The sequence below is a fragment of the Arabidopsis lyrata genome (genome assembly GCF_000004255.2).
Source record: "Arabidopsis lyrata subsp. lyrata unplaced genomic scaffold ARALYscaffold_3, whole genome shotgun sequence".
NCBI classification, from domain to species: Eukaryota; Viridiplantae; Streptophyta; class Magnoliopsida; order Brassicales; family Brassicaceae; genus Arabidopsis; species Arabidopsis lyrata.
Window position 1 is genome coordinate 20,589,059 of NW_003302553.1, and position 24,168 is coordinate 20,613,226.

The 24,168-nt window shown below is 31.5% G+C and overlaps 1 protein-coding gene and 1 long non-coding RNA gene across 2 annotated transcripts; one reads left to right on the top strand and one right to left on the bottom strand.

The window, feature by feature from the left end:
- Positions 1-1,617: 1,617 nt before the first annotated feature.
- On the bottom strand, positions 1,618-5,442 carry LOC9320014 (transcription factor bHLH133). The gene is made up of 8 exons (XM_002885955.2): positions 4,929-5,442; positions 4,450-4,726; positions 4,250-4,333; positions 3,606-3,671; positions 3,426-3,491; positions 3,009-3,068; positions 2,844-2,888; positions 1,618-2,107 (listed from the first exon to the last, which is right to left on the bottom strand). The coding sequence occupies exons 1-8, from the start codon at positions 5,228-5,230 to the stop codon at positions 1,910-1,912; spliced, it is 1,098 nt and encodes a 365-aa protein (XP_002886001.1). The 5' UTR covers positions 5,231-5,442; the 3' UTR covers positions 1,618-1,909.
- A 1,228-nt stretch (positions 5,443-6,670) lies between these two features.
- On the top strand, positions 6,671-7,654 carry LOC110229631. The gene is made up of 2 exons (XR_002333005.1): positions 6,671-7,077; positions 7,297-7,654. It is a non-coding gene; the product is annotated as an uncharacterized LOC110229631 (long non-coding RNA).
- Positions 7,655-24,168: the final 16,514 nt, after the last annotated feature.

Consider the following 24,168-nt stretch of genomic DNA (forward strand, 5'->3'; position numbering starts at 1 on the left):
CTATGCAATGCAAATCGTACTAAGCGATGAATAATGTTTTAAAAAGGACTATTAATGCAATGAAACAGAGAGAAAACTAAGCTAAATGTATAAGAAATGTGTGCTAAAAAGAGGTAAAATACAGAGATATCAGGAATTGCCATGGAACATCAACTACTAATAGTCTAATACGTTGAAGGCCTCTTCACTGTAAGGAATTGCAAAAGTTCAGGTCACCGATCGTCTCTTGGGCTAAGGTAATCTGGTTTCGAGAGCATGTGCCTCGGTTCTCTTTCATTACTTGGTTGGCTATGCTCTCACGTTTATCCACTAGAGACTGATTGAGGAGATGGGGCATGAGTATCCCAGCATCATGTGTTCTTTGCTCAAGTGGTATAGAAAGTCACGATCATCTCTTTTTTAGTGTGCATTCTCTCTCGATGTTTGGGTCTTAATGGCTGGAAGTTTCTTTCCCAATCCGCCAAATAAAATCGCTGCTCATAATCTCCCTACTCAAACCAAATTCAAATCCATCTTAAAGCTCCTCCTTCAATCTGTCGTCTAACACTTGTGGAAGGAACGGAACAGGAGGATCTTCACCGCTGTGAGCTCTACCGCTGCTTCTCTCCGCCTCGCCATCCACCGTTCCATGTGTGATTGGCTCCTCTCCTTCTCGGAGCCCAACTTGCACTCTTTGTCCCTCCTTAGTCTATACTTTAGTCGTTTCTCGTTGTAATTTTTTCTCTATTTTCAGTCCTTTGTTCCTGTCATAATGGGTAGCTTTTGTAATAGTTTATTAGCTTGCAATTTTCCTATGGAATGAAATCTTCACATTAAAACCAAAAAAAAAAAAAAATTTATATTAGCATTCTCATAAAATTTTAATCCAACTAATGCTTCTTCCTCAAGTTCATTTGCATAGCACTGAATCACTGACCATGTGAAATTAAGGCTAAGCTAATGTCCTAAATTCCATTTTAGATATCTAAGACTCAATCCAAGAGTTATAGTCTTTCATCATTGAACATTGACCGTTAATAAGTAGCAATCTAACATTTGATGAACTCTACAAGCCATGCACCAACCAAATTATACATTATGTGACCTAAAAATAGCTACCCTTTGCAATATTGATTTCTAATAACTTATCTGCACCACTACTAATACTATCAACAAATGCAGTCTTTGTGAAGCCACCACAAGTTTCTCCACATTGAAATTTTCATATATTGACAATGCCATGTACTGAAAACTACATCATAGTAAAATCAACATGGGCTTGTAGAATTTGATTCAAAGTCCATTAACACAGTTATAGTGATGGAGCAAAAGGCCTAAAATAAGCCCACCAATTGAGCACTACCAATTCCAGTACCATGGTGATTAAAAATAAACTGAGCTACCATGCACGAGAAATTAAAGAAGACAACTAAAACAAACGAAACTTTAATTTGAACAATTTATAGAAGAAATCATACAGTCTCTAAATTATTAAGAACCGAAAATATCTATAAGTACATATGTTTTTGACTTTCGTTTCCCAAAACAACATTTCTTTGCATCTTTAAAACATCTTAAACGGTTAAACCTAGTGGTGGAATTAGTATGAAACCATCTTAACTGGTTAACCCTTTCAACTAAAACAATAATAAAATTAAAATAGAAGCATCATATCACATATACATTTAAGAGAATTAATAAAGTTTCCTATTAAAGCAAGAAAACATGATTCAACATACCATCTCATACTCGTCAACAGAAAATGTTCAAAGGCCAAACGCCAAAACCAATATGTGTTGGTACAGCATCATGAGCAATCAAATTTGGAAACTCATTTTGTTGTTTTCTCAATAGATTGGTTGCTCATGATGTTATAACATCTACTAATTTTTTTGGCTGACCCAAAATAAAATAACGGAAAGTGAATAGTTCACTGGAGAGTGAATCCCAACGCCGGAGCCCAATAGTCGGCGCCATTGTCGCTGCCAACTTGGAGTGTGCATGAGATTGGAACAAGACAAAGTCCCCTACTTCTTAAGTCTTTCATCGGTTCTTCGTTAGGATTTGATTTTTGATTGTCCGTCGATGACAATGAAACTCCTCTTTTCATGCAATACTCATTCACAAGCTGATCAACCAAATCAGAAAAGATTTCTTTAGCATAGATATTTTAAAATATATATATAAACTGTGCTCTAGTGTGAGTATTGGTTACAAAACGGGTCGGCCTACTTCACAACAGACCAAGTTCTTTTGCGGTGGGTTGGCCCGTACTACTTGTAAATAACATATATATGGATAGGATAACCTAAGATAGTTCGTGAATATTTACTGTTTTATACACCAATCCGCGGTTTTAATACCTTTGAGTGTGAGTAATATCATTAAGTATTTGATTTTCTGAATTTGAATAGCGATAAATTTTGCAATGAAAAACATTGCTAAAATTTTCAGTTACACTAGTTAATTCATTTGTGGGACAGGTAAATATAAAACCATTTGTGGGACAGGTAAATCGTGATATCTTGGTTTGAAAAGTTGATTTAGATCGATCATTTGCCAAAAAAAACTTTAGTGACCAAAGCTACTTTCATGAAGGAAAATAAATATAATAAATAATTTAAGTGGCTTTTCTAGGTTTAATAGAGGACTGGAAAGGAAAGTTGGTAATGTCATCTTTTTATTTTATTGACCATACTTTATCTTGGTCATTTCACTTTTGAGAGAACAATAGTAGAGAAAAAGGGTAATTTTTTGGAATAAAGCTGGCAACTATTTTTTTTAATTAATTAAGATTTGGGTTTAATTGATCCAATAAAAAGTAGAGTGTATAAAACTAGAAATGAACAAAAATATGTGCGTACCTGACCAGGGTCCTCAGGAAATATACCATTCATATTTCCTTGTGCCTGTATACACATAATTACAAATTAATTATAATTAGCAATCAGATACATTTTAATGCCCCATTATATGAGTAGAAATTACAGTATACATGGTACTAAGGTGTATGTTAATTTAATACTTACATGTTGGTGGTGCATCATATTATTCCTCGAGGGAGTAGCAAAGTATGGTAGACTTAAAGCCTGTAATTTTGAAAAACAAACAAATTTTTTAAAGACAACAAAACTATATAGATTTTAACTACAATTTTAGAGTCAAATTCAAAACTAATCTCACAAAAGACAGTCGTTAATTCATCAATGCTATAGAAATAAATAAACCTAAGCTAATGGCTTCATCAGTAAATTACTATTTAATTATACTATGAAGTTCTTATAACTATAAAAAATCCAAATAAAGAACAAAAAATAACTCCAAAGAATCCACACTTGGGTTCACACAAGATTGTTTTTGTTTTAGTTGTGAGGGAAGATTCGAATAAATATTTGTCTTGAACTAAATGAAATAAGAAGCATGGTAGTTTGGAAAAGACAAGTCACCTCAATTTGACTGTGGAGGAATCTAATGTATCCAATAGCCTCCGACAAGACAGAGGCTGTGTCAGTCTGAAATAAAAGGGATCAATCAACCAAACAGTGACTAATATAATTCAATTTTGATTTAGAAATTTGATTATCTTAACCCAGTGATTAGTAAAGGGAATTAATCAGTAATTATACCTTGCCAAAGGGAGATACTAGCTGGTGAAGAGATGCGATTCTGCCTCCAAGTTTCTCCTTTCTCACCTTTGATAAAACAAGAGATCATATATAAATATACTACATGTGGTCATTTCGTTATTTAACGAATGTAATTAGATCTATGAGCCAAGATCCAAATAAAAAAGAAGAAGGACAAAGGACACATTTTGATATAACTGATCAAATAAAGATATATTTTGTTACAAACATAACAATATCAATTTAGACAGAACAAAATAAACAGAGCAAGAAGAAGAAAACATAATTAACTTCAATAATTTTAATTTTAAAAGTTTTGTTAGAAAATGAAAGCTGAGCTAAAACTGAATCAAACTGAAAAAACAGATTTAGTTTCTATTTTTCATTTTAAAATAAAAACTAACAAAAAAGGATTGCGTAACTACCGTTGAATCATAGGAAAGAAAGAGAAAAAGAATAATGAGATCAAGAAGAAGAAGACACATAAGAAAGACAAAAATGTTACAATCACACACACATGCAGCTTATTCTGTGCCCATTCTCTTTTGTTTTTTTCTACTTCTCCTTTATGTTTGTGCATTTGTTTTGTTATTTAAAATGTCAGCAATAGATAGAAACAAAGACATATGGATTTAGTTAGTTACCTTGAGAGTTGATTGTGATGAAGGAACTTGAAGTTTTGGTTTCTTATTTGCAAAAGAAGACCCAATAATCTCTGAGCTATTACACTTCATGACACACAGACAAAAAAAAATAATAGAAATATTCATATGGAGAGGTTACTTAATCTTTGGTAAAGATTAAATATTGATCTGATGATATATAATTAACTATTTTAACCCACCTCGGACAAGTTAGGACCATTGTGAATGTTATTGTTGTTTTCTTCATTGGTGTTGTGAATTGTATCACAAGACTTGTTTGGAGGTGAGTTTGGTGAGGCCATTATTCTATAACCATTAGTATTGTTACTCTCTTGTTTCATGGAAGCTTGGTGCCTCAAAACTTGTTCTTCCCAATTCTGTATCTTCTTCTCTTGGTAACTATGGTGTTGATTTTGAAGATGATGATGATGGTTCATCATCTCCATTTTCTCTTCCTCTCCCATCATCAATCCACCCCTTCATTCAAAGACGACATAATCTATATTAAATCATGTTTATGTATATGCAATAATATAAGTAGATTATGTATATATCTACATGGAAAAAAAAAGGAGAAAGAAACTTCATAAGATCGAATTAAATTACAAAACAAATCCAAGAACTCAAAACCAAGAAAACATCCTACGAGAGACAGGGAGAGGGATAGAAAGGGAGTTACAAGAGGAGTTGACTAAGGTTCCATGGCTGGTCAAGAGGCAGATCACTCATTTCAAGCCAAGAAGAGAAGTTAGGGTTACTATTAGGAAGAGGCAAAGAAGGTGAAGAAGAAGATGAAGAGGAAGTTGGAGAAGAGAAGGAGGTCGGCAAGAGACTTGGAAGATAAGGAGTTGTAGGCGGCGGCTGGTGACTCATAAACGGTGGTGGTGGCCTCAAGCCGCCGCTGACGTTATTCCACCAATTAGGGTTTCCAGCCGCCGTGAGGTGTTGAACCGGCGAACTCTCCAACACTCGTCTATTCATCGCCTCTCTTACTTTCTACTAAAAGAATATGAAAAGATTTTGAGATTTGTTGTTTCTCGATGCTTTAGTTTTTGGAGAAAAGGAAAGAAGAAGAGAGACAAACAAATTGAGCAATCGATAGATGTCAATGATGATTTTTGGATGTATTTAACACCATTCTTTCTTTCTCTCTCTCTCTCGCTTTTTTTTTTTTTTTTTTTTTTTTCATTTTTAGAGTTTGGATCTTTCTTCTTCTTTTTTTTTCTTCTATAAATTTGGATGTCCATATGGACCATATTCGATGTAAGTTACATCATGTAACGATTAACTAATTTTGGATGAACGGACGAATAAGTTTTCTAATTCATGAACACAATATTCTAGTCTTTACGATAATCTATCCATAAAACAGATAAACCTAAGTTGTGTAAGTTTATGTAAGAATATTAATTACTAGCTTAAGAAAGATTGTTATAATCAGTAATTCATTTTTCTATACTTCATTTTTTTTCCCATGCTTTAGCTTTATTCATAAAGTAAGGGAGGAAAAGGTGCTTTTGTTATTTCATCGAATTATGGTTTTTTTTTTTCTTTCTAAATCATAATTCATCGAATTATGAGCTGAGAATCAAGATGCAAAATTTTTTAAATAGAAACAGAAAAAGGGGGTTATATATTCGAAAACTTTTTTATACGGTGTATAACATATTCGAATATATTACAAGTGTTTTGCATCTATGCATATTTTTTTTACATGCGAAATATCGTATGTAATTTAAACCATTTTAATTCCATTTATTTAGTTTACTTTTCTGTGATTTAAATACTAACTTTTGTTAAGGTAAGTTCTGATAATTCATATATTATTTCTTCATCCAACCAATGATATATATAATTTCTTTGTTGATGGTGACTTAAATGGATCAACATGCGTTGCGTAGAGTTTTATACGTACCCACTTAGCTTTAAAAAGGAATTTCATTTAACAAAGCTTATTACGTTTAAATGAGTCAAAAGTTTGCATGACTCTTCATTACATAGGATTATCAAGTTGTTCATAAACTTTTAAGAAACATATAAAAGTACGTTCTTTAATTTTTTTTTTTTGGGGGGCAAATATTACGTTTTTTTTCTTAACCGAAAAAAAAAAATCAAAATTAGCTGTTGCTCTCTCACTACAATAAAAAGGCTAGGTTGCATCACTTAAATTGCATCAAAAAGTTAAACGATACTAATTTGAGTTACTTATTAATAATTGATACAAAAAATATAATTTAACATCAATTGTTGTAACTGATGCTATTGTTAATTTATGTGGCATCAATTCATTAAAATTGATACAAATCTAGATCAATTTGTATCATTTTTACATATTGATACAAATTTATAAATTCACATCATTTAAACAATCGATGTATTTCTTAATTTATATTAACATCACTTGAAAAATGATATAATTTTTAATAAGTTTACACTAATTACGTTAAAACTAATTTTGTGGTTTAACATCCACTGATCATGCATCCTCTATTTATTACTAAATCTTTAATTACACAAAACAAAATTTAGACGATCATAAAAAAAAATTCTCTTTTCTTTTTGAATTTTTTCATTGGCCGCCTCTTTTTTTGTTTCCTCAGTTTAAAATCTTAGTTGGAAATAAAATATCTATTTTCCTTTTCACCAAAACTAAGTAAATCAAAATACAAATCTCTCCGGAATCTTAACTTCTTTAATCTACAAAATCTACACTTTCTTTGCCAAATACAAATATCTAAGATATATATTTTTTTTGTTAATAACTTCTTCTCGCCAAGATGATTACTTTAAGAAGCAGAGGTTTGGTGGCTCGTCTTCTTCGCAAAACTGTAGGTCACTTAATGTTCTAAATTTTGTTTGGGTCATTCAATTTACAAAAGTAAAAGGCTAAAAGCTACTCATAGAATAAATCTACGACCACAAGAGTTTGTGGCTTTAGAAATATGTGTCTTTTCAAAGATTAATTAGAAGTTCTATTTTGTTATCTCTTTGATTTTATGCTGATCTTAGGCTGATCTCCATACTTATTTTGTGCTGTTTTGATCCAGTCTTTTATCATCAAGGCGTTGAAGGACCCGGAAAGAAACAGAAAGACGGTTAAGAAAATAAAGCACACGGACGATGATGTTACTGAGGTTGCTAGGATTATGAGGCCCATGAGGATCTGACCGTGAGGATCGTGAAGAAGATTTAGAGATGCATGGGATGCACCATTGATGAAAAAGACCCAAAAGATTTTTCAGCATGAATTAAAGGATGTGATCGAGATTGATATTTCTGAGAATTAATTAAGGAACAAAAGTAGTTTATGGTTTTAGAGTTTGTTTTTGAATTTTCAACAATGTAAAGTTGTAAACGTGTAAACGTGTTTTCTTCCATGAAATTAAGTTTTTGTTTTTAATTTTATTTTATTAATATTAAATTTATATATTATTATTTTATTGAAAATGATATCATTGCTATATTTGTTCATCATGAAAACTGATATTAAATTTAAAATCAATTATTTATAATTGATAGAAATATTTAACATCGATTATTACAAATGATACAATTATTTGTATCAGTTATCAAAAATGATATTAATCTTAACATCACTTACTATAACCGTAACAAATAATTACATCATTTTTATTAACCGATGCAAATTTAACATCGTCTCTTGCAAATGATACAAAACAACATCAATTATAATAATCGATGCAAATATTTGATGCAACCGATTCAAAATATTTGCATCACCACTTTCAGAGTCACTTTTATAAGTGATGCAAAACTTATTTGCATCATTTATAAGTAATGTAAATATACAAAATAAATGACACAAAACACCTCTTTTTTTGTAGTGTCTTGATATCATTAATTCATTGGGGAATAAAATTCCCTTTACCAAATAAACCATATCATCGAGTATGTGATAAACTTACATACATTAAACATATAAATTGGTATAGAGTCTATATAGACTTCTTGATAATGTGATAGGTATAATTGTCTACTTGATTGTGTCAGATATATACATTAAAAATATTGGCGTAAAAAGCATATATTCCTGGAACAAATTCATAGATATATAGACATAAATTTAAGCAAAGTTTCCATTTCAAAGCAAATTGTTTACAATGATTCCTATAAGATAAGTTGCTTAATAATTTGTATTTTTGTAGGATATTTATCAAATATAAGAAGAAAACAAATTGTATCTTTGCTTCTTCTGTTGACTATTCTTAATGGTTACCTCTTTTAACTTCATGTAACTTAAACAAGTTTATTTTTTGGTATATTAATAAAGCTTATCCATTATCATTTTTTTTTCATTCCAATATGCTCAAATTATATGTACTCTTTTTTTTTTTTTTTGAAAAAGAATTATATGTACTCTTTGTTCATACAACAAATACAATGCGGCAGGGTCATGAGCGAAAACCGTGGGAACTTTTAAAGGATCGGCTTCACATAATCATTAAATCACCATATATGCGTTTTTTTCTTGTAATTTGAGCATGTTAGGGTAGGAAAAATCACTATCAATATTTAAAATTACCTATATTATGCACCTCTGGTTTATATCGAGGAAAATATTTAATCCCAAAAGTAGTACTATGTACTTATAAATACTTGTTTTCCCACTCACGCAGAATATGATTAAAGCATGATTTCATGGTGACGCATTCAATCTCAACTAGAAGGGGAAACGGCGAATTTGTTTTCGTTTGCAAAAAAAAATCACAATTTAGTTTTCGTTTTACACCAAGAAGGCAACATTTCTCGAAGGAATCAATTTCTAGGGTTTGGAGATCCCTCTGTCTCTCCAAAAAATGTTTTTTACAGGTATAAACTACAAAAAAAAAAAAAAGTTCAAAATTATTTATCTTAAAACTCGATTCGTTTTGATAATGCCGACCAACCCCAAATCTTGATCAATTAGAGATTTTAGTTTTAGCCCTAAAACTTATAAATATATTGGGCCTCATTTTATTTTTCGTGTAGGGTCTCACAAATGCTCGGACCGGCATTGATAAAAGGACGCATGGTCTAGGTTTATAAGGCGGTATTATTTTCCCGTATCTCTTTGATATGATAATGGAAGTCTTTGCCGACCTGTTATACGCTAAATTCAGTTCATGTTTGTTTGATTTTTAGTCAGAAAATTTTTTTTGACGTTATGATCTTTTTCGATAAAAAAAATTTAATTCGTTCCAAGGTCTAACCAAATCTCGAATTTTGTTGTACTATTTATCTTGATCAGTATACAGAAACTAAAATCTCTTCATTCAATATTTTTTATTGGTTCTCTCCCAATCATGATTTTGGTATGCACTTACTTAATCAAGTACATCTACATTCAACAATTACACTTTCATTTTAAAGGGATTGCAATTCACTACTTAATTTACTTCAGTAATCTATAACACTATAACCTTTTTGTTATCGGTTTTCACATCCAAAGGTTTAGCTTAAATCCATGAAAAGGCTTTACAGTTACTGTATTGTGGCAATATTTCAAAGCATACATGGTTAAATTATAGGTTTTGTTGAACGATGTCTATCTCCCTAAATTTAAAAGTTGGATTAGTTCTTATAAACTCTTAAGTAACTAGCTAGTGCAATATATGGTGGAGTTTTATAATGGAAATCTTCTTAATAAACATGGTGAGCTTGGGATGTAAAAATTAATTAATGTCAAAAGTGAGGTAGAAGATTAACCTAGTGAGACTAGTATATTAAATATTGAGAACAAAGGTCTTAACTTTTAAGGCCAAGGGGAATGATGAAGAATGAAGCATGCTTTGTCCGTACAGTCCAAAGATCTTTGTCGGAGACGATGTGTCGTTTCTTCTCAAATTATATTCTCTTCCTTCACTGTCTTTTTATGTTGTGTTTCATCTTATCTTATTTTCTTTTCCTTTCCTCACTCCTATTTTATTTATTGAATAGTATTCCCTCTGTTCCTAAAAGTTTGATGTTCTAGTGTTTTGCAAGTTCCACAAAAATTGATTTTTTAGATTTTTTCTTTATATTTAGTTAATTAATATATATTAATAAATCATAGATTTCAAGACGTAATGATTAACTGTTTCAGATTACTATTGGTTCATAGTTTATTAAAAAAATATTTAATAAAATTAAATAAGTAAACAATAATTGTTTCTTAAAATATATGAAATCTCTAGAAAATCAATTATCTAGGAACAGAGGGAGTATATATTAGCTGTTTTCTTTTCACATATTAGTATGTTTGTTTTATTAACATATTAATATATACTTAGTATTAAGTCTCCTTTAGCTTGATACTATAAATACTATGTTGTATCATTACTTTTTCACTTAATGAGAAATTTCACAATTAGTTAACATGGTATCAGAGCATAATATTTTTCTCATTCCTATTTTCCCGGAAAAGTGATTAACGGAAAACAGATTTTCGATCTTCTTCTTCTTCTTCCATCTTCTTCAGAAAATTTCTATATCAATCTTCAATTCATCATCATCTTCATCATCCTCCATCTTTTTCTACATCGATTCATCGATTCATCACCTCAACGAGCTCATCGAACATCGACTCGTTATTCATCAATTTTCTTCATATTTCTTACTTACATCGCAATCACTTTTCTTGGAATTCATTCTTCCGCTAATCGAATCAGCTTCGTTTTCTCTCGATCGATCTAATCTTGAACAAATCTTGATCTGTTTTTCAAAGTTTTTGAGATGACTTCTGGTGAATCTTCCCGTCAGACAATGGATCACTACAATAATCCATACTATCTTCATAACTCCGATCATGCTGGTTTAGCATTGGTGTCAGATCGTCTTGAAACAGGCGCAGATTTCCATTCTTGGCGAAGATCAGTACGCATGGCGCTTAATGTGCGCAACAAACTTGGATTCATAGACGGTACAATTCTTAAACCATCTGAGAATGATAGAGATTTTGGATCATGGTCTCGTTGCAATGACATGGTAGCGACTTGGCTTATGAATTCTGTTTCGAAAAAGATTGGTCAAAGCTTGTTATTCATATCTACGGCTGAAGGAATTTGGAAAAGTTTGATGTCACGATTCAAACAAGATGATGCTCCTAGAGTATATGAGATTGAGCAACGTTTGAGTGTTATTCAACAGGGATCTTTAGATGTCAGTGCTTATTATACTGAATTGGTTACCTTATGGGAAGAGTATAGAAATTATGTGGAGCTTCCTTTATGCACTTGTGGAAAGTGTGAATGCAGTGCTGCTACTCTTTGGGATAAATTGCAACAGAGAAGCAGAGTAACAAAGTTCTTAATGGGTCTAAATGAGTCCTATGAAGCTACTCGCAGGCATATCCTCATGTTGAAGCCTATTCCATCTATTGAAGAAGTATTCAATATGGTCACTCAGGATGAACGTCAGAAGAATATCAAACCTATGTCTAAGAATGACAATGTGGTGTTTAATACTCAGGATAACTCTCAGTCTGCAGTTGGTAGTACAATGAATAAGCATCCTTATTCTGGTTATTATGATGGAAGTGTACAAACTGGTCAACATGTATATCAAGGGCCTCTAGATAACAATATCTATGCTGCAATGCAGTCTCAGTACAGACCTAGAGCACCAAGACCAGTGTGCACTCATTGTGGCCAAACTGGTCATGTTATTCAAAAATGTTTTAAACTCCATGGTTATCCTCCAGGATATATACCAGGATTTAAAAGCTCTGGAGGTTATCAGACTCATAATGGAGGATATCAAGTTCAGTCTGCATCAAGACCTCCTAATCCATCTTTCAACAACAATTTTCAACCTAGGGCGCAGTACTCTAGTCCCAGACCATCGACACATGCAATTGCTAATGTCATGACTGGTGCATCTGGTTCAAATTCTCCGGCTATATCAACAACCAATTTGGATGTGAGTCAGATGAATAAAGAACAGGTGCAATCCCTAATACAACAACTGAATACTCATGTTCAAGTTTCAGAGAATCAAGCACCTTTCCCATTAGTTGCTTCTGTTACACAGAATGGTATTATGGATCCGCAATCTTCTTCTGGTACTGTCTCTTTTCCATCTACCTCTCTTCGTTTTGAAAATAACAAACTCACATTTCAACATCAATGTCTATCTTCTCTCTATAATCATCTTCCTCAGGGTAGTTGGATAATTGACAGTGGAGCTACAAGTCACGTTTGCTCTGACTTGGCTTTATTCAATGAAACTGTGACTGTTACTGGTGTTACAGTTTCTTTACCTAATGCAACTAGAGTGGATATAGCACACACTGGCACAATACATTTATCTACATCTCTAGTTTTGCATGATGTTTTACATGTACCTTCTTTCAAATTTAATCTCATATCAGTTAGCAGCTTATTAAAACATAGTCAAGCATCAGCTCATTTTTTCCCTGATTTTTGTTATATTCAGGGGTCTATTCAGGGCTTGATGATTGGTAGAGGCTTTCTACTTCATAATCTTTACATACTGCAGCTTGATGCATCTTCATCTCACACTCTCACATCTCCTGCTCATCAACATTTCTCTGGATCCTTGGCGGTAGATGGACATCTCTGGCATCAACGCCTTGGACACCCATCTTCTGACAAGTTAAAATTGTTGTCTGGTACTCTTTCTATGTCTAAAAGTAGTTCTTTAATTGAGTCTCATTGTTCAGTCTGTCCTTTAGCTAAACAAAAAAGGTTAAGTTTTGAGTCACACAATCACATGTCTTCATCCCCGTTTGATCTTATCCATTTAGATGTTTGGGGTCCTTTCAAAGTTGAATCTGTAGAAGGCTATAGGTACTTTCTCACTATAGTTGATGATCATACCCGTGTAACTTGGATCTATATGCTAAGGAATAAAAGTGATGTTTCTAAACAATTTCCTCTTTTCCTTAAATATGTTAAAACCCAATATAATGCTGTTGTTAAAACAATAAGGACTGACAATGCACCAGAGTTAGCTTTTATTGATATAGTTGAACAAACTGGCATGATTCATCAATATTCTTGTCCTTATACACCACAACAGAATTCTGTTGTGGAACGCAAACATCAGCATTTGCTTAATGTGGCTAGATCATTACTCTTTCAATCAAATATACCTTTAGCTTACTTGAGTGATTGCATATTAACCTCTGTTTTCCTTATCAATCGTATGCCATCTACTTTGTTAAAGAATAAGACACCTTATGAGATGTTAACAAAGAAATTGCCTCAATACTCTTTTCTTAGATCATTCGGGTGTCTTTGCTATGTTTCAACTTTGCAAAAAGATCGCAATAAGTTCAGTCCTAGAGCTGATAGGTGTGTTTTCTTAGGATATTCTTCAGGATACAAAGGATATAAAGTGTTGCATCTGGATACAAACCTTGTTTCTGTTTCTAGAAATGTAGTTTTTCATGAAAAAGATTTTCCATTCAAAACAGACATTCATTCTATTCCTAAATCTGATATTTTTAGCAAATGTGTTCTTCCTCTGTCTACTCCTGCTGTTATAGATTCTGCATCATCATCAGAAAATCATGTCATTGATTCGCATATATCACATTCATTGCATCCTACACATCACTCTAGTGGTAACAATCTTTCACAAGAAACTGTAATACAGGAAACCACTGCAGTTTCATTGCCTATAGCCCGGCCAAAGCGATCTTCTAAGGCTCCCAGTTACTTATCTGACTACCACTGTGCTCTCATTCAAACATCCGCATCACCACCAAAGGTTTCTACCACTCCTTATCCTATTTCAAACTTTCTCTCATATTCACAATTCTCTCCTTCCTATCAATCTTTTATTCTCTCAATATCACAAGAGACAGAACCAAAGAATTTCAAGGAAGCTATAGCCTCTGTAAAATGGACTGCAGCTATGGATGTGGAACTTGGTTCTATGGAGCTTAATAAAACATGGAGTGTGGTCTCTTTGCCTCCTGGTAAGAACATAGTAGGCTGCAAATGGGTATATACAATAAAGTATAATGCAGATGGCACTATAGAGAGATATAAAGCCAGATTGGTTGCTAAGGGTTTCACACAACAAGAAGGAGTCGACTACTTTGACACTTTTTCCCCTGTAGCAAAACTGGCAAGTGTCAAACTGCTACTTGGTTTAGCTGCTAAGAAAGGCTGGAGCACTTCACAAATGGATGTTACTAGTGCATTTCTACACAGTGAATTGGAAGAAGAAATCTATATGAGCCTACCGAAAGGTTATACACCACAAAATGGTGCTTCTCTTCCACCTAACCCAGTTTGCAGGTTGCATAAGTCGATATATGGACTTAAGCAGGCTTCACGCCAATGGTACAAATGTTTATCAAAAGTTCTTACTGATGCTGGCTTTCTGCAATCCTACGCTGACAACACTCTGTTTGTCCAAGTCACTGGTACGTCCATTGTTGCTATACTTGTTTATGTGGATGATATCCTCATAGTCAGTAATGATGATGAAGCAGTTAGGTCTATTAAGGCTATACTTGGGAATCAGTTTAAGACTAAAGACTTAGGAGAGGCGAAATTCTTCTTAGGTCTTGAAATAGCTAGAAATTCAGAAGGAATTTCAATAAGCCAGAGAAAGTATTGCTTGGATATGTTAGCAGATTCTGGCTTGTTGGGGTGTAAACCAAAGTCAGTGCCTATGGATCCTAAAGTCCCTTTGACAAAAGATACAGGCACACTTTTGGAAAATGCAAGACCCTACAGAGAGATTATTGGAAGACTTCTATACTTGTGTATTACAAGACCTGATATCACTTTTGCAGTGAATCGTCTTAGTCAGTTCTTGTCCTGCCCCACTGATGTACATTTTCAAGCAGCTCAACAAATTCTCAAGTATCTGAAGGATAATCCAGGACAAGGTTTATTTTATCCTGCTTCCACAGAGGTATGCTTGAATGGTTTTGCTGATGCTGATTGGGGTACTTGTCTAGATTCAAGACGTTCTACTTCAAGGATGTGTGTTTTTCTTGGTAACTCTTTGATTACATGGAAATCAAGAAAACAAGATATTGTCAGCAGCAGTAGCACAGAAGCAGAGTATAGGAGTATGGCCATGACTACGAAGGAACTTCTTTGGCTCAATCAAATGCTCAGAGATCTTCACATCAAGATTGACTCATCAGCAAAACTCTTTTGTGACAACAAATCTGCAACACACATAGCCAACAATCCGGTTTTCCATGAGAGAACGAAGCATGTGGAAATCGATTGTCATATCACCCGAGACCAAGTGAAGAATGGCTTCTTGAAGGTTTTACATGTTGATACAGGGAACCAACTGGCGGATATATTGACGAAGCCACTTCATCCTGGTCCTTTCTACTCACTCCTCAGTCGACTATCAGTGTCAAGCCTCTTCAATCCTTCGGATGATTCGGCTTGAGGGGGGTGTATTAACATATTAATATATACTTAGTATTAAGTCTCCTTTAGCTTGATACTATAAATACTATGTTGTATCATTACTTTTTCGCTTAATGAGAAATTTCACAATTAGTTAACATGTTTTAAAAAGTGACACGTTAATTGTTTGAATAACAAGCACTTGATTATTTTTTTGTCTGAAGTATTATCATTTGAAAATAATTTATTTTCCATTATCATAATACAAAAAGAAAATAGGAATCGAACCCCAAGTCTTACGGATATTACACTTCACTATTATGCAATAATTCGTAATTTATAGGAATCGAAACCCAAATATAATATAAGAACGTTAATTAACTTTTGATCTTTTACTGAGACTAGAAGACTTCCACACTTGAATTTTTTTTCTAAGAAGATTTTGAGACATGTCCAATATTTTCAATTTTGAAATTCGAACGCTATTCATTGTACATGGATTAAATAATTTAGTTACTTAAGAGATTTGCCATGTGATTGACAAAAAAAAAAAAAAAGATTTGCCATGTTTGTGGTATATATGTACGTAGATCTCTATTGTTAAAATAAATAAATTAAATGATCGTTTTTTTCGTTTCAAAGGTAAATGATTAAATTATTTAAATATGGAGATAATTTGAGAAATAATTTTTTATTATAAATCTACACACCAATGTTTTTTTTTTGTTAATATTTACACAACTATATCTGTACTCAAATAAGTGAAATGTGAAGTACAACTGTACAAATAAAAATAAAGTGTGTATGAAATATAAATAAAGAAGAGTAAAACATCTATATATTCATTTTTTGAGTACACTTAGCAAATAAATCCTAGAGTTGCTAAGTATTTACAAAGAATGTCATTATCATAAATGTTTATCTATTAATTAATAGGGAGACTCACAAAAATGCCCCTTTTTCAATACCCCTTTTCAAAAATGCCCCTTATGGATGTCTATTTTTAAAAATACCCCTTTTATGTACAAAATGACTAAATTACCCTTCTTTTAATAAAAGATATCATAAATATATAAGGAAATATAACAAAATTAGGTCCACAAAATACAAAATATTTTTTGGCGGGAAAAGTGATCCCCCAATTTTTCCCGCCAAAACACTTGTAAAAATTTGTAAAACCTTTAAAATACCTTGTAAAATTTTCCCGTAAAATTTTTTCCCGCCAAAAAATTTTCCCGCCAAAAAATTTTTTTTGCGGGAAAAGTGATTCCGCAATTTTTTTGGCGTTAAATTTTTGGCGGGAAAAATTTTCCCGCCAAAAATTTACAAGGTATTTTAAAGGTTTTTTACAAGGTATTTATAAGGTTTTACAATGTATTTTAAAAGGTTTTACAACGTATTTACAAGGTATTTATAAGATATTATAAGATTTTACAAGCTATTTTATAAGGTTTTTACAAGTTATAAGGTTTTACAAGTTTTTTATAAGGTTTTACAAGTTATAAATACCTTATAAAACCTTAAAAGTACCTTGTAAAACCTTTTAAAATACATTGTAAAACCTTACAAAACACTTGTAAATACCTTGTAAAAAACCTTTAAAATACCTTGTAAATTTTTCCCGCCAAAAATTTTCCCGCCAAAAAAATTTCGCAAAAAAAATTGCGGAATCACTTTTCCCGCAAAAAAATTTTTTTGGCGGGAAAATTTTTTGGCGGGAAAAATTTTTACGGGAAAATTTTACAAGGTTTTTTAAAGGTTTTTACAAGTGTTTTGGCGAGAAAATTGCGGGATCACTTTTCCCGCCAAAAAATATTTTATATTTTGTGGACCTAATTTTGTTTCAAATAAGGGTAAAATAGTCATTAAAAATTAAAAGAGGGCAAACTTAAAAATGGACTCTCAAAGGGGGCACTTTTGAAAAGGGGTATTGAAAAAGGGGCATTTTTAACAATTTCTCTAATTAATATTACAAAATATTTTCGAAAAAAATCTTTAGAAACTATGGCTTCCAAATATGGTAACAAATTGATTTTGTTTCTAAATATTCCTAAAACATCTCTACCTAATTTAAACATTTATGTATGATTCTTCTTTCACTTTTATATGATCTTATAGTAATTTATATTGAATTTATATAAAATACATATAATTACTAAAATAATAAATTTTTCTGCATATAATATGATTAAATATGTGCACAATTTCTCACATTGCTTAAAAAATTGAGCAATGGTTTAGAGTCATACTATAAAAAAGACCAAAATAATTCAGAATAGAAAACGAGGTGTACCACAGGTAAAACCTAGAATTAAAAATAAAGATATAATTATATAATCTTAAATACTAAACCAACCAAACAAATATAATTTAAAATTTAAAATTTTAGTTTAAAAAAATCGACCCACAATATATCGCGGGGTAAATTGTTTTGATACAAAATAATATCAAATTATTATAATAGTCCATGATTATAAATGCCTGCCAATATTAACACTATATAATTTCTACACGTACAACTCTTCTAAGTACACATATTTCGACGATATTAATTATAATATAAAATAATTAAATGAATTTTTTTATTTAATATCAATTTAAAAATCCAATAAATTATAAATTATTATATAAAATACATAAAATACAATTTTGCCCCGCGGTGTACCGCGGATTAAATCCTAGTTAGATACAAAGACGACACATTGTCGTATTGGCGTGATCCGTGAATTCGGTTTGCTAATAGAATTTTAAACTTTCATGATCGTTCGATTTTTAACTTTTAAAAAAAGTTTTAACTAGTAATTTGATTTGAAACTTGCTATCTCCAAATGGACCATTTTTATTTTTTTAATTTCAAACTTGTCATTGTCGATTTTTTTTCTGCCTCAAATTTAGAACACTAATATCATAGCCCATCAAAGGCGGTCGCCCTTATGTATTCTTCTTGTTCATGCTGGATTTGATCATAGGATTCTTACACGACTGCCTTTCTGGTCACTCTTTTGAATTTTAAGTATTGTAGTTTTTTGTCACGTAATATGATTGCACATATATTACCTAGCTAGTTGATGGCATATTATAGAAAACTTTCGGAATATTGAGAAAAAGTTTCTTTCTTCAAATATCAAGCTTCAAAATCCTTTCATTCTCTATTCATTTATGATTAATTATCATATTAAGCCTATCTATATACTCCCTCCGTTCTTTAATAAGTGATGTTTTAAGCTTCTAATTTTGTTCTTAAATAGATGATGTTTTCAGTTTTCAATGCAAAATTAATTATTTTTTATTGGTTTTGACGATTTACATTCTGTAAATTATTTTTTTATTGGTAATTGATTAGATAATAAATGACGTTTTAGTTTAGAAATAAACAAAAATTAAATAATTTTTTAATCTATGTGTATTCTCCTAAAACATCACTTATAAAAGAACGGGGGGAGTATGTTTTTAAAAGTTTATCTTTATTGTACGAATTGTTTGGGGTCACAGTGTATTAACCAATATTTAGAAGTTATTATTTAATTAGCTAAAACTTATGTGGTCATTGTGGTATAAATTAAATGACATGGGGCATAAGTGTTATGGAAGTTTAATGTGTGGAGACACTTAGTAATTTATTATTCGATAAGATCCCGAATTAGAAATTATCACTATATAAATAGAAGGTTATGGTATCCAAAGCAACTCTTACCATAAATAAAGAAACTCTTTGCATCCCCATCAACATAGACCTATAACTATTCAAGGTTTTGAAAGATTTAATCCCAAATTCAGACCTTAAACTACGGATTCTTCAGGTATGCTTCCACTTTCGTTATTAATCATCAGGATGAATTTAAGGTTTAGGAAATCATAAATATTTTTCATACAGCATCAAGTATGTTAAATCAGTCTAAACAACGTTTCGTTTCTTTCTTTTTTTTTTCTTTTTCTTTTTGGCATGTTTCAAACAGTTAAAAATGGAACATTAGAAGCTAACATTTGACATATGGGTAAGGTGATCGAAGCTTTGTAGGAGAATAAGACTTGTTTACTAGATATATTACCTCATGGTAAAGATGCTACCGGATGTAGAATTGTTTTTAATATTTGATAAAATGATGATAAAATCGATCAAGGTTTCTACTGAGCACTTTCACATTCCAGTGATCAAATTTCATGTTTGGACACATTTTCTTACTTAGAAGTTCATGAAAGCCTAGAAATGCCTTTTCCATAGTTTGTATTAATCATAGTCGACGATCATAGATTCAAGTTCAATCACACATTATGCACTAGTTTTCATACTTGAATTAAATCACAACTAGACAGGTCCATTTTGGGACGAATTACCCGATGCGGCATACCCGCGCGTCCCAAATTTTTAGAAACAAAAAGTTAAAATTATACTCATGTTTGGAACAACATACTAGTACATCCCAACGAATACACAAAAATGGGCCGGAGTAGGTTTGTGTCACCTGAAGGTCCTGAACTATATATTGGGCAACGACAAAAACAAAACGACGTTAGGTTATGCTTCACATCATAAAAACCATAGAAAATAGATGTATTTTTCAGCTTATGTAGATGTGAAATTTGAAAGGTATGTCAAATATAATTGTGATGGCCCAATCAACTTTTAAAATAGATAACGGTATGAATGAGTGATATGGGCCGGAAAGGAATATCAAATAAAAGCTACAAGGCCATTATATCCATAATCCATTGAAAACTATGTTTAATTGATAGAAAAATCATGGAACATGCTAATGAGATCACAAATAAAGTACAATTATACATAGAAAAGAAGAAATGATTGAGAGCATCATGGTAATGGTAATGACATAATTATTTAATCAACCTCTAGAAAAAATATGTACTTTCTATCTTCTTTTTTGATAACCTACCAATAAAGGTACTCTTCCTATCTTGTTCTTCTTTTGTCGGCCTATCTTGAATTTGTTGAAACAACAGATAAAGGGAAACGGAAGATATGATGCGATCGATTTTCCGGGTTAGGATGGTTTTGTTCTAGTTCGAATGATGGAATGCAAGATATGGGAGCTGCTAATCTTCGAAGAAGCTTAACCTCACTTCACACAGAGGTCGAAGCATTAATTTGGGCGGTGAGATGTATGAACGGCCAAGACAAGAGAGAAGTAGATTTCTTTACAGACTGCTCCGACCTGGTGAAGATGGTGTCTTCCCCGCAAAAGTGGTCAGCGTTCGCAACCTACCTAGAGGCGATTCAGAGTGACAAGAAAGAGTTCGACGTATTCTCATTATCTTTAGTTTCTCGAAATGCAAATGTGAAAGCGGATAAACTGGCTCGAACTGTTCGTACCCAACCGCATCATATCACTTATGTAAACAATTTTCCCCAACATTGGCTTATTTGAGCCAATCTAATATATATAGCTGTTGACAAAAAAAAAAAACAGATAAAGGGAAAAAGAGTGTTTAAACTTTAAAGGAAGTATTAGTAGTAAGTATTAGTAAATTGTTAGTAAAGTATCTTGGATTAGTTTTCTTTCAAAAAAAAAAAGAGAGGAAGTATTAGTAAACTGTTAGTGATTTAAATTATTATGTGTTAATATTCGAGGAAGTTTCGTCGAACAGAGATCACTATATTCGCTTATCTCTTTAACCAAGATATATAAAAAACAATGATCTTTCATGATCTATATGTATATTATCAGGGCCATGACAATGAGTGAAAAAAAAAAGGCATTTGTCTTAGGCCCCCTTTAAATTAATCAAATTTTGGCCCCAAATTTTAAATAATTATATAGAATATTAGTAAAATATTTTTATTTTTGTGTTATTTTTCTTAAGTTTGAAATTTTTTTTAATATATGAAAACTATTTTTATTTATCTCTAATAATTACAATATAATGTTTTTGAATTTTAGTAGTTTCGTAGATAAAAAATGTTAACTAAGAAAATAGAATACAAAAATTGTATAAAATTATATAGTTATAGTTAATTGTACAAAATGTTATTTCCATAGATTAAGAACATAGTGTTAAATTATCTCTAGTTTATTACAAAAAATATTTTTAGTTTTAGTTATAAATTATAACACATTTATTATGAAAATGCTAAACCATCTCGTTTTTTTTTTTTTTTTTTGCCTTACGCCACCAAAACTCTAAGCACTGCCCTGATATTATTTGTCCACGTGGGTCAACCAATGACGATCTGGTATCGTTTTGTGTTAGACAATCTCATCTCATAAACAATATTTTGGGAACTTATTTGCTGAAGCTAAGTGTCGACTTCAATAATATTTTACTATCATTTAGCTTTATAGAAGAATATTTTAGTGCAATTGCTTAACTTAACTTGGTCTCATGATCCGATTTTTTTCTTTGTCAAACTCTTACTCTTTTTTTTCCCCATGATCCGATTTAATTCCACAAAATCTTAAATGGTTCTATATGTTGACCGTGTAAAATTAAATAATTATTATATAGATCTTTCATGTGTAGTTGTTTGATAAAGTTATCAATATTTCGCATAATTATTATATAGATCTTTCATGTATAGTTGTTTGATAAAGTTATTGGGTGAAGTTATTTTGCAAAGTTGTCTACAGATTTTAATGTATAGTTGTTTGCTAAAGTTTTCGCGTAAAGTAATTTGGCAGTTGGTGAATAGGTTTGGACAATTATTTTATTCCCTCCGTTTCAATTTAGTTGTCGTTTTAAGATTTAAATTTTGTTTCATAATAGTTGTCGTTTTAGGTTTTCAATGCAAATGTTTGGTGAAAATTCCAGTTTTATCCCTACTGTTTTAATGTTTTGACTAATAAAATTTTTTATAAAATATATTAATAAAGGGTAAAACAGAAAATTTAATGTTTTTCTTAATTTGTGTGCAAAAACCTTAAACGACAACTAAAACGAAACAGAGGGAGTAGTATATATTTGTTTAGTAAGGTTTTTTGGACAAATAAATATGCAGAGTTGTTTGGTAAATTTAGTTTTGCACAATTATTAAATATCTTAAGTAGATTTGTTTGGTAAGGTTTTGTGGAAAAGTTATTATGCACACTTGTTTGGTAGATTTAGTTTCCTTGGTTAATAAAGTTTTTCGGTAAGTTGTTATGCAAAGTTTTCTCACAAATTTAGTTTCACACAATTATTATATAGATCTTAAGTATAGTTATTTGTTAAAGTTATAAAGTAAAGTTATTATGTAGAGTCATTTTCGTAAAGTTATTATATTGACTTTGTTTGATAGAGTGTTTGTGTAGAATTAAACTAATAAAAATCTTCTTCTTCAATAATATTTTTACATAAACATGGTACATACAATTGTAGTTTTAGGTGATTGGATGTTGAAGACGTATGGCACTTTACAGTTTTGCTCGTCAATGAGTTTTATTTGCTATGAATGGAGAATCGTAAAGTTCAGATCGTTGATGAGTTATTTGCTATTTGTGGTGAAATTAGCTAGAGATCATGTTGATCTTGGTGATCATGATGATAAAATTTTTCTTTGGCTTTTTTGAACCAGAAAGTCAGTCCTCCTATAATCCTCTTGGAATGTGGAATCAACCATGACACCAACTAAAATGCAAGGAAATATGAAAAACCCATAAACGTAGCTTCTTGTGAGTGTAATCATCATTATGGCAATGCTCCATCGCTGACTTGATCTTTTAAAGTAATTCAAGCAGTCTGTTTTATAATAATATTTGGAAAAATTAGACGTTAGAATATGATATTTGGAAGTATATATTAAAGCAAAAAGAGATGGAGGAAAAAAAAAGGTGAGCTTGCAGGGCACACCCCTCTTAACGAAATGATAAGCACAATACATATGAATGTTTTAGCTGTTTTACCTTTAAAGTTTGAGTACACATGGCGAACTTGAGATATATCTTAAGAATATGTCTAATTTTGAAAAGTTATGGGTCTTAAGATTAGAAATTTTAAAGAGTTAGTGGAGAACTCTATCGTTGATGCAGACGTGAGAAAGAGACAACGAGAAGGCAATTTCTTGAATTGTGATTTTTTCCATCATGTTTGTTGTTCTTTATTTCAATAAGGATTTTTTAAAATAATTTGCCCATTAAAAAAATTATGTATGTTCTTCGTAGAATAATTAACAAGGATTTTTTTAACATTTCATTATAAAAAAACCTAATTAATTAATTTTATAAGATTTGGTCTATTTTATTAATTTTACTATAATTTTTGGTCTATTTTAATAAGTCTCCCAATTAAATTTAGTTGTAGCAAAAATCAAGAAACTAAAAGAAAGTCAAAATTCACAAAAAAGAAGCATTACTCCACATGTGCGGGGCTTTAGATTCTTTGAAGCTCACATTGGAGTTCCTAACAGGGCCGGCGTTGAGAAGGTGCAAGAGGAGCAAATGCACCGGGCCAAATTTTTTTTGGGTAAATTTAAGGGTCTAATTTTTTTAAAAAAAGAAAAAATGATAATTTTTAAGATTTTAAGGTAATTTTAGTATGAAAAAGGCCCAAATATATATTTTTAGTATGAAAAGGATCAATTTTAAAGATTTTTTTAACATAAAAAAGGCCAAAAACAAAATTTTCTATGAAGAAAGGGCCAAATTTTAAGATTTGTAC

What these genes read in the sequence shown, in the direction of transcription:
- LOC9320014 (XM_002885955.2), bottom strand. Translation starts at nt 5,230, where the DNA reads ATGAATAGACGAGTGTTGGAGAGTTCGCCGGTTCAACACCTCACGGCG. An exon ending in AACCTTAGTCAACTCCTCTT is followed by an intron (nt 4,727 to 4,928) that starts GTAACTCCCTTT and finishes CTTTGAATGAAG; the next exon opens with GGGTGGATTGATGATGGGAG. An exon ending in TTCCTGAGGACCCTGGTCAG is followed by an intron (nt 2,108 to 2,843) that starts GTACGCACATAT and finishes TTGGTTGATCAG; the next exon opens with CTTGTGAATGAGTATTGCAT.